Source organism: Corvus brachyrhynchos, unplaced genomic scaffold (genome assembly GCF_000691975.1).
Source record: "Corvus brachyrhynchos isolate BGI_N302 unplaced genomic scaffold, ASM69197v1 scaffold27, whole genome shotgun sequence".
Classification (NCBI taxonomy): domain Eukaryota; kingdom Metazoa; phylum Chordata; class Aves; order Passeriformes; family Corvidae; genus Corvus; species Corvus brachyrhynchos.
The window spans coordinates 955,243-966,767 of NW_008239139.1; the positions used below are offsets into that span (position 1 = coordinate 955,243).

The 11,525-nt window shown below is 42.0% G+C and overlaps 1 protein-coding gene across 1 annotated transcript in view; it reads right to left on the minus strand.

Moving 5' to 3' along the window:
- Nucleotides 1–1,300: 1,300 nt before the first annotated feature.
- TRIM24 (tripartite motif containing 24) overlaps nucleotides 1,301–11,525 on the minus strand; it is a 25,282-nt gene continuing 15,057 nt past the window's right edge. Inside the window, exons 2-8 of the mRNA XM_017740037.1 lie at nucleotides 9,768–9,898; nucleotides 7,634–7,930; nucleotides 6,159–6,374; nucleotides 5,119–5,251; nucleotides 4,010–4,084; nucleotides 2,621–2,770; nucleotides 1,301–1,557 (exon numbers count right to left, since the gene is read on the minus strand). Of these exons, the coding sequence (XP_017595526.1) occupies nucleotides 1,348–1,557; nucleotides 2,621–2,770; nucleotides 4,010–4,084; nucleotides 5,119–5,251; nucleotides 6,159–6,232 (642 nt within the window). The 5' untranslated portion in view covers nucleotides 6,233–6,374; nucleotides 7,634–7,930; nucleotides 9,768–9,898 and the 3' untranslated portion in view covers nucleotides 1,301–1,347. The remainder of the gene's footprint in view (nucleotides 1,558–2,620; nucleotides 2,771–4,009; nucleotides 4,085–5,118; nucleotides 5,252–6,158; nucleotides 6,375–7,633; nucleotides 7,931–9,767; nucleotides 9,899–11,525) is intronic.

Consider the following 11,525-nt stretch of genomic DNA (forward strand, 5'->3'; position numbering starts at 1 on the left):
GCGTCTCTTTTTTAGTGTGCAGTGCCACCCTACGACAAAGACAGGCACGATCTCATCGGGTGAGAGGCAAAGCCAGGCCTTTTTCTCATTCCACACGCACGCAGCAGAGAGGCACAAGCAGCACTTGGATCCAGTCTCTTCCATGCACAGCACCACACCAGGGCTCCAGAGCCAGGCAGAAGCAGGCCTGGGTACGCTCAACTTTCTTCACAAGTCAAACTGCAGAATTCTGGCACAGTCAGAGCTCAATTAATCCAAATGGCTGTCTGCTCTCCCAAACACTGAGTTTTCATTTAAGATGACATAAATGAAGACTAAAAAACAATAGCTAGGGCAACCACAGACAAGTACTGCTCTAACTCTGCAGCCTCGGAGGGCAGAAGCAATCCTAATGTTGTTGTCAGAGCTTCTGGAAAGTAGACCAAACAAAATAAGGTACTTCATCCTCATTTTGTGGTGATCTTAACCAGGATAGATGAAGGGCTGAAGAGCCTTCTTTCTCTTCAAACTTGTGTATTCCCAGGTGAATGCTGGTTGCATTCTGACAATGACAGATTTAGAAATACGGAAAAAGAACAAGGGATTGTGGACAGAAAGGATGCTTTTTCTCCCGTCTTTAAAAATACACAAAAATGACTGGTTTTGCAAACAAACATTTTTCCACTCAAGATTTTCCAATCATCACACTTGAGACACCTGTTAAACAAAATAGTACAGAAATACCATTGTTTCCTGCTGGTGGTGAGAAAAATGGTGCAAACCAAAGTATTCTGTCCTTTACTTCCTCCATTAGAAACTCTCAAACAAATTCCTCTTCTTCCTTTTTTTTAAAGTTATTTTTGATACCCTCTCCCTTACATTTTAAAATTCCCAGTAACTTCTTTGGGGGCAACTACACTCTCATTATACCAATCAGTATTGCAGGACAGTAACATTACACCATCTTTTTTCGTGGTTTGTGTTGAATGCAGTACAGAGAGATCAAATTATGGCCAGCCACATGCCTTTGGTAAAATTAAAAATCTGGTGAGATCACATTTTCTTCAAACTCAGCCACATGTTGAACCCATGTCATGTTTTGAGGTTCAATTCTATACAAACTTCTTCTTCAAAGCAAAGTTAAACAGCTGTCACCCCACACAAATGGCAATTTCTGAGCTGCTCCAGAAAAGAGATGAAAGGTTTGAACTTCAGAGAAGCTCTTCACATGCCTTGATCTCCATTAGATTTGTGTTTCAGATGGGGTAGAAAGTCTAGTAAATATTCACAAACCTACAAGTCAAAACAGTGAGAACAGTGATAAATATTCTCAGTTTTAAAAAAACTTCCTGTCGTAACGCATGGGGCTCATTTAAGCAACTGACGGTCTTCTCCTTTGAGGCGTTTTTTCCGGGGCTGTACAAAGTCATCATCTGAGTCATCAGTAAGTTCTGGATTCTCTTTTTCACTCTGGCTGCTTGGCTGTACAGGGAACTTTCTCTCAGGATAAAGGTTCCTTAGAAGATCTTCAAAGTAGGCCTCGAGTTTCATGCCGGCATCAGCCACTTCTGAGTCAGGCTGTTGGGTGAATTAACATCATCAGTGCATCATGAAATAGCTTTGTACTCAGGTCACACTAGGACTTTTAGGTACAAACGACAAGAAAACATCAATCAGCAGCAAGAATGGCTACAGAACACAGGGTCCCAAAGAGCACGAGTCTGCAAAACAGAGAGCGAGGGCAGATCTTTCAACACCCCCCAATGATTTTTTTCTCTGACAGGTGACCACAGAAGCCACTCACAAAAGCCACACTGCCTGGGTTCTGAAAGCTATGTAAAGAGATTCTAAGAACTCTTAAATCCTGACTGGGGTGGGGGCAGGGGGACAGAAGTTGTGTTACGCTGTGAAACACATAGATACGTCCTCAGGGTGTTAGAAACTTCTCTAGCTTACAGATCTTTTTAGTAACAGTGAAAATATTACTCAGTAGACAATGACTGTAATGTGGAAGACTAGGCAGTCCTAAAGTCATCCACAGCCACCAGAGCTTTTAGTTTCCTGAAGTGGAGATCACTGTGGTGGGAATAACTCCTGGCTATCAAGGATGACTGGATGAGAACCCCATGGAGGCCACTTGGAGAAGCCTTTATTCCACTGTAATTCTCTCTCATTTTGTGGTCCACTCAGAACCTGCATCCCTATTTCACCACGTGTTCCCTTATGTGCAGTAGGGGATAATAATCACTCAACATGCAACTTGAAATCATAAGGGTGAGTACAGAGCTCCCAGAACGAAAATCCCACTGAATTTAAGATCTGAGACAAGGAGGACGAAACCAATTTTTAAATCATAATGCCCACCATTAACCTGCATGATAAAAAACTGTCCTTTTCTTCACCTGCTGTCCTGCCATTCAGCTATGTTTGTTACCATCCTCCTCCCCTCCATGGAAAGATCTCCACTGCAGAGTCATCTCAGACCACAGCAGTGTCAAATCTGATCGATGATTTCACCTCAGTCTCATCATCAAAACAAGTTTAATACAATAAATTCTTGTGTTGGAAGTTCTACCCCCATTACAGTTTTCCTGAAAGCAACTAAACCAACAAAACCTGATAAAGTATCTACTTTTCTAACCTCATTAAATTCAGCACAGTTTTGGAAAATCAGTCTGAAATCAGCCACAAAATCTTCTGGCTTTGTGTAGAATGAATTGGTCACTTCAAGTCTTTCCTTGATGGTTGACAAACCCATAGGCTTTTTGATTATTTTGTAGTAATCAGGGACCTTAGTGGAGAAAAAAAACCAACCCTCCCAAATGTAATCATGTTCATAATTTATTGTTTTATAAGCCTTTAGATTTGAGGGAGTGGGCAAGGTTTAGTCTCATCTTCAAAGTATAGCGCAAACATATAAGAATTGTGGTTTTTAACATGCAGACAGCTTCTGGAATAACAGTGATCTATGACAATTTGGTGACTAAAATATACTCCTTCCAATGCCTGTTTTAAAATCATAGAGAAACATAAACCCTCCACCTCCATGGACTACATATAATAGAGCCAATGACTTGGTGTGGACACTGTTTTCACGTGTAGTCAAATAAGCTATCTATTAAGTTTCGTTCTCAAGACCACCATATGAAATAAGTCCTTTGAAATGGTGGCAAATTTCAGAGATATCAACGGTTTTGATACTCAAACTGTGGCTGTAGGGTTAAGATTTTTCTTCTTTAGAAAGAATAAGAAAGTAAGTAAGAAGAAAACCAGTGGTAGTATTTTTTTTTTCTAATTTAAATTTTAATTTCTATTTTTTTCCTACTTTCTCCTAACTAAATTCACATTTTTCATACCTGAATTTAGTAAGACATGGCCATCATATGGTTAATCAATGAATCTCTTGTGCCATTTCTTATTATTAAACCCTGTGGAATGTTCTTCAGAATTCTTATTTAAATGGAATAAAGGCTGCATAGGAACATACTACAAAAGATGAACCCTTTCCCAATTTAATTGTCCTTCGCCACTGACTTGTTTGAAGAACATCTTTCATCTGATCATGGTGGTAGCTCTGTGTGTCCTTGGACTTCTAATGCACCCAGGTACTGTGTACCATTTTGAACTAACAAATTTCAAGCTAACAATAAGAAATTCTATATCGTATCAGTACTATGGAGTACCCCAGTCCTCAAAATCAGGTAATGTTTAAAACCCCCAAAAACATCCTAATTCACCTTCTCAGTGATATCACTCAGGATATGAAGTTAGCAGTGTTAGAACTTATTTTCTGTAACTATTTCTGAAGTATTAAGTAAAATCAGCTATTGGGGAATTTTACTTGTAAATCCCCTGCCAACCCAGTGCTTCAACTTTTAACTTCCCCCCTTCACGGAGTTTTAATAAAATTAAACATGTTTAATGTATTCAATATCTGTGGAGTTTGACTTCTGATAATGGAGTTTGGAATGCCATTAGAAACACGGCAAATATGCTGCTAACATAAAATGGGAAGAAGTGAGGTACGTACTGTGGGAGGAACTGGATCTTGAAAGGCAGGACTCATTTCATGGCAGTAGAGGTACAGCAGCAGTCTTTCACACTTCTGTGTCAAGACAAATAGAGACCCAAGTAATTCAGGAATCCTACACGGTTTATTCTAAAATCACAAACTACAGAAGATATGGAACAGATGCTTAGTATTCCCCCTTTTTCTTTGTGTATACAAATATATTAAACTGGATCTTGAGCCTTGAGAGAGATTCTAGAAATACTTTTGTGTGATTTTATGCTTGCTGATCCCTTACCAGAATCTTTAAAGGACTTACATTTAATGCAAAATGTCCGTTGAGCCATGTAAATAATGGTTCGACAGTCTGTCCTCCACACACACACAAACACACACACTGCTCTTGATGGGCGATGTGATTTATCCTAAGATAAGAACACCAGGTGGGAATTGCAGGAGGAGCTGTCTGGATGCTTGCATAATCAATGCATTCCAGAGATGGGGGAATGGTGAAGATTGTGATTGATCTTGGTACACATGAGCCTGCAAAAGGGTACAAAATGCTCCTGGAGACTGGGCCAACTGGGCAAACTGATCTCCAGAGCTTGCAGGGCAGCTTCCAGGTGGATCCCACCCCAGCAGGGATGGGACACCTGCAGGGTACATCCAGCCCGAAGATGGGAACACTCCGTTTTGGACAGGGGAGTAACAGGGCTAAGATCCAGCCACATGTGGAGATAAAATCCTAAAGTAGCTCCGTGGGTGCTCTGCTGCTTTGCAATTGTGCTTTCTGCAAACCTGCACGTTTCCAGCTGTACCTGCTTATGTTACAGCCCTTTAGACCTGCTGGTATAATACACTGCATTGGCAATATTTAGGTACTGTATTAGCAATAAATCTCATCAAAATCACCCACATTATCAGTGTCGTACATCGTGAACCTGAGAGTCTTCTCCCTAGTACTCTGCCATAAATGGTTCTACATGTAGACTAAGAGCCCACATAAAATACTAATTTTGGTGTATTTACACAAGTTCTCAACTGAAATCAGGTAAAACACTGATGAAAGTTTCTAACACAGCTCAAAACTGCTTCGGTTTAAAAGGTTTAAATAGCAATTTTATCCTTACCCTACGGTCTATGGGTGCCAAACCCATGGTGTCTTCCAATTTTCTTTTTTCAGAGCCGTGAGCAGGTTTATCACAGTCACGCTCAACTTCTGGCTTGGACAAATCCCAACAGAATGTACAAATCCACTCTCCACTAAAGAAGACAAAAAGACTTTGTGTGAGGGAGCACACCTTTGACAGAAGGCTTTCCACATATTTCTGGGTAAGTCCCTCATCTGTGGGGTGGGTTTTCTCTGCATCTCTGTTGTTTTGTTGGTGGTGATTTTTAAAACACTACAAAAGGCTGAGACAGCTGGCCAAAATGCTTTACTACAGCTTTGTTTCCTTTTAGTGGCACTGGTGTCATTAATGGTGTCCTAACAGAAAGACAGACAGATGATTTCTACCTTTGTCAGTACTGAAATTTTTCACTTGAGCTCACAGGATTTAAGGAAAGCACTTTTAAGAGCCCTGTACAACCATAACTACAGAGAGACTAAAGGCATCATGTGGGCTGAACAGAAGGAAAAGTATTAGTATTATAGTGAGAACTACGTATTCTCTACAAGCTTGATCTGTTACAGCACACTACTAATCTACAGAGATTACCACAGACAAGAGTTTTTGTAAAACTGAAAATATTTCACTCCCTAAAACTTTCAGATGTTCATGATTTTACCAGTTTATATAAGACAACCCTGGAGATTTAAAGGTCAGCATAAGACTATGACATAATTAGTTCTGCAAGCTATGTCCACTGATTGTTGAACACAATTTATGAACCTCTCAGTTTTAAAAAACTATGAACAGTCTATGTTTTTCATATAGTTCTCCACAGAAAAAGAAACTTGCATGCTTGCAGATAACCACCAGAGGGCTGAATCGTCACACAGAAGACAGAATCCAGCAATAACCAGTTATGAGATCCAACTGCATGTATTTGCTCAGAGGTACATTCTAATAACAGCGTCTCCATAAATGGGAAATGGTTTCTGCAGCACCCTTTATTTCATCTCAATAGTAAGGCAGAAGACTTCAAAAATTTAAAAATAAAATCTTACTGTTTCCTATTCAGAGTGATCCAAAGATTTTCACCATCTTCCAGTTTCAGCATACACTGGTGAATGACGGGCATTTTGCTTCAAGAAGAAGTTTTACTTTCTACTGTCTTAACTTCACAGAGTGATTTATGACAATGTCACCTCTGTGCCTGGATGAGCCTTACAGAAATGATGTGGCAGACATGCAAAAATTGATACAGGCCATGACCTGAAGATCTTATGATACAAGAAAACAAGAAACAAATTAAAGATAGAGGAATGATGCATTACAATATCCAAGAATCAGGAAGAATGTGGTAGGCTGGAGTGAAGGAAAAAAGATGCAGAGGCCTTACGAATCTATATGAGAACATTGTTTTAAACTGAAAGAGGGTAGATTCAGACTAGATAAAAGGAAAAAGTTTTTTACTGTGAGGGTTGTGAAACACTGGCACAGGTTGCCTGGAGTGGTGGTAGAGGCCCCAGCCCTGGAAATTCAAGGCCAGGTTGGATGGGGCTCCAAGCAACCTGATCCAGTTGAAGATGTCCCTGAGCATTGCAGGGTGGTTCAGATTAGAGGGCCTTTAAAGGTCCCTTCCAACCCAAACCATCCTGTGAGTGTATGAACCTATGACATTGCTCTATCCATCTGAAACAGGAACAAAAAGCAATCATGAAAGCAGCTGACTGACCCTGCTGCCATAATAATAACAACATTATTTTGTGTGTTTGAAGGAACTAATGCTGAGGGACTAAAGTTTGTTGGCAGACCTACAGCTGGGAAACAAAAAAAAGCAAGCAACCCCACAAAGATCAGAACAAAACCCTGATACATCTGAAGTCAGGAGGAAACTTCAGCTAACTGTGCTCTGGAGCCCAGGAACACAGTGCACTTGTAGTAGCATGCACCTCTATGGATCTGAACACCTGCCACCAAGCTGGTTTGGCTCCCTTGCCCTCAGACATCGTTACCTCAGATCATCCACTGAATGATCCAGTAAAAATGAGACATTTTAAAGACTTGTTCTTGAATATTTAATTTTAATAGAAACCAAGTCTTGTAATACATAGTTATCTACCTGCTTCAAGATTACTTTTTGTTTCCTTGCCAGAAAGAGTATTTATTGATTTAAGTGCTTACTGTAAGCTTACTGGGTTTTCCTTATGGCACAAAGCTGTAACATAGCATTGTTTTAATAAGAAAACCCCTGGAATCTGAAGTTTCAAAAACTAAGAGAAACATTTTTATGTGCCATTTCAAATGACATTTAAAAGAAAGATATAGTTCCAGAAGTATGTCTGTTCAGAGTAGCACAGAGATGATCAATGGGCTAATCTAAGTTGCTATCCAAATATTTTACACCAGTGAACTATGCTGATATTTAAAGAAGACACTGCTCTTTCTCTGAGACTGAAACTTCTTATCCGGGCTTTCACAATACAAGTCTAATGTCTTTTGCTACAATTTTAGATGGAATTGAAGGGGTCATAATTACCTTGGAAAGTTCATCAATGTAGGGACATGACACAGATGGAAATACTTTGGGACACTTCTCACAGCAAAGGAGCTTCCCTCCATTCTGACACACAGCACACCAATCTTCATTGGGATCATCCTCTTTTCTACCCTCCCCAGCGTGGGAGGATCCCATCCATCCTGTTTTCCCAGTGAATCTGTTCTCCTGCAGTACCCCTGGCTGGTCATCTGTGCTGTCTGGTGCATCTGTTCTTAGCACAGCTTCATCAAAAGTGGAATTGTGATTGGTATCCAGCAGCAATGAAGTGAGTATGGACTGCAGGAAGAAACAAAGGAAGCCAGGTTACAATATTTATGTGAATTTACATGACCTTAACAACATGCAAACTGACCTGAGTAAGAGATTTACATGCAAGCAGCCATACAACTTGCAACGTGCATGCAGAAATTACTACCACACTATAACACAGGCAAATGAACACAAGAAATTAGCTACAAAAGGCTATTTACTGCTCCACTAATAAAAAAATAATCTCTGATGGCCCAAGAATCTAGCAACCTTGCTTCTGGATATTCCCACACAATGACTGGAAACACTTCCCAGCAGCACCTGACAATGTCATCTCTGCAAGTTATTTCTAGACTTCCCAGGTTTTAAATGCATAAAAGCAGTCTGATCACACCAGTTAATTTAACTGGAAGTAGGGCTAGTTTCATTTTGATTTTCACCTCTTCATTTTATTCAGCTTGTTAGTTTTTCCCTGAAAAAGTTCACACCAGAATACAAGTAAACTATTTTAGTCCCCATAAATACAAAATATGCTCCAAAGAGAAAGGAGATCGTTCTAGCTGTAAATATTACAGTCCAAGGCAGGGATTCCTCCTCCATCTCTTGCTTCACTACAAAAATTGGGAAATCAAAGCTCCCGTTGTGGTGGGCTTTTGCCCGAAGGCGCCTGGATGTGAACAAAGGCCATTTTCCACAACAGACAGCCCCACAGTGTCTCAAAATAAGGTCAGAGGTGGTGGTGTCTGGGCCTCTAAGCACAGCCAGAGTCCTGTCTGGGAGAAACCCTGTGACATTTGTGAGTTTGGAGGTGGTACCCCACCATCAGCCACAAGTGACTGGACAGGAATGGTGGCCATTTTCCAGGGGAAACAAAACTCATTCCCCCACTGTCTTGCTGTAAGGTGAGAGGTAGCATCTGGGCCTCTAAGGGCAGCCCGAGTCCTAGCTGCTGGCAGCTTTGGCCTGGGAGAAATCCTGCCATGTTCATGATTCTAGGAGGCGGCACCCCGTTTGGGCCATATGCAAACGCATATGGATGCAAACGGTGGCTGTTTTCCATGGGAAAAAACCTTCATTCCCCCGGTGTCTTGGGCTCAGGTCAGAGGTGGCATCTGGGGCTCCAGGGTAGCCTGAGTCCTAGTTGCTGGCAGCTTTGTGCTGGGAGAAATCCTGCGACGTTTGTGATTTTAGTGGGCTGGGTTGGCTCGTTCTCAGAACATCACAGCAGTGGTGGCACCCCTTCTTTACTATTCCTAAGCCAAACTCTTCAGATAAATGCAAAGATAGAAGACTGGGTTGCCACTACTTAGGCAGGCCCCTCTTTGCACAAATTATGGTCCAGTTAGTGTTAAAAGAATTGTTAACAAGTCTTCAAGAAAAATTCCCAAACGCCTCATTCACTCCTTTTCTGCTAATAACAAAGTCAAAGCTGATGCTCTAAACCAAACTAGCAGCACTGCAGAAGCTAGTATGCAGAGGTATTTTACCACCCACAATACTTCTCGCTCCATGGATGTGTTAGCAGTGATCACAACCCAGAGTTAGCTGCAGCTCTCGCAGAAACACACACAGCAGCCTTGAGGGTGCAACCACTGCCTGTTCCCGGCAGGCTTGGGAAACTACTCATGGGAAATTGGGTGGCTTGGGGTTGGTTCTTTTTTTAAGAAAAATAGATGTTCTGTCTTTTTAGGAAAAGGGACCATCTGCAAACAAACGAGTTCCTCTGAATTCAAAGGAACAACACATTGAGTAAGGTTATGGACAACTGTTCACTGGTATCAAGCCCTCTCCCCCAAACAAACAATGCTGGAGGACTGGTAACAATAGATCAGGACAAGGCTGAGGAACTGAACAGCTTTTTTACCTGTCTTCAATGGCAGCTCTCTTCCCACAGCTCTCAAAGTGGATGGGCAGCAGGATGGGGACTGGGAAAGCAAAGAGTTTTTACCCTGAAGAAGTACAAACCAGGTTTGCTTGCCTCAGGGGACCGTACCTCTAGAAACAGAAAGAGGAGAAGGCAGTGGTTATTGCTGAGCTGACAGGAATGACTTCTTAAGTCCCACACACAGGACAGTGAGTATTTCCCATGGCTGCAACACTCTGGTGCAATGCTTTCCAGAAACAGGGAGCTTTTCATCACTCTTCCCAGCAAAATCTGGTATTGCAGACTTTGCACCCGGATATTCCAACAAAATGCCAAATCGGCTTTTCCAGGACAATTCATTATACCCTTGGACTTCTTGGGAAGCCAGTGCAAGGGAAACACACCAGCCCTATGACTGGAAACCACAGTATTTCATATTCTCATCTACAGTCGTGGATTTTGTTTAGTCCTCCAGGGATTACTTCTCCAGTGTTTAATATGGCAGCCCATAACTTCTGAGATCATTGTCTCATGGATGATGTGCTTGGAGAGAAATGAACCAGAAAGCTTTGCACAGAACTTCAGCATTTTTCATCACATGTGATCTCACAGACACCACTGCATCTTAAAATCCTTTGTATTCCTTTTTCTGCAGGAAATTTCTAAAGGATTCAACTTTCTGGAGCCACAACAGGCCGTACAGAAGAACCACTGCTTCAGGGGCCCTCTGCATTGTTGTTACATTGCAGTTACATTTCACACTTGACCAGGAAAAAAGGCCAACAAGTTTGTTATCACTGCTTATGAATATCCATCTTACATTCTTCTGACTAGACATCCTACTGGCAGCACTTCACTGCAAACATTTTGGATCAGAACCAAAATATTTTTTTCTTGGCAAGGGGATGATTGAACTGTCCCACCACAAACCTCTGCAGAAATTTTAAGAACACCTCAGAGCAACAAGTATTGTGATGTGAAAATTATGCCAATCCCAAACAGTTGTGTAGCCTGGATGGGATATTCCTACTTCACACTCAGGATTTCCTGTGATCTACAGAGGCAGGGCTATTGTCCCGTGAAAACCTGCAGTTTGGTGAGAAGGAGAGGTAGACTACTACGTGCTATGTTAGAATCACCACACAAAGTATTGCCAAAGGTATTGTAGAGTTTACATCTCCAAAACTGCTTTCAGTAGCGGGGTGACCTTGCAAGACAGAGGATTTCATCTTGGCACAGTACAGGGGATACTTCTGAGTCTCTCAGAAGAAAAGGTGTGAAACATTTTGTTGTGGTTTGACGCTGGCCCAACGCCAGGCACCCGCAAGAGTCGCTCGCTCACCCTCCTTTGCCACAGCTGGGCAGAGGAGAGAGGGGAAAAAAATTAACGAAGGCTTCATTAGTTGAGGTGAGGACCGAGAGAAAAACACTTCAAGGGCAAAACAGGCTTAACTTAAAGTTACAAAGTGAATTCATTGCTAACAGAATCAGAGGAGGATAATGAGAAGTAAAATAAGCCCGTAAAACACCTTTTCCCCCCAGCCCCTCCCTCCTTCCCACCGACAGTGCAGGGAGACAGGGTACGGGGGTTTGGTCAGTTCATCACCAAGATTTCCTTCCGCTGCTCTGGGAGAGGAGTCTTCCGTGGGAGGGATCCCACAGCCTCACAGGGGGAGACAGTTCTCTGTGAACTTCCCTGGCGTGGGTCCCCTCTCAGGAGCAGCAGCCCCACCGCCCCTGCCGCAGCGGGAGGCCCTC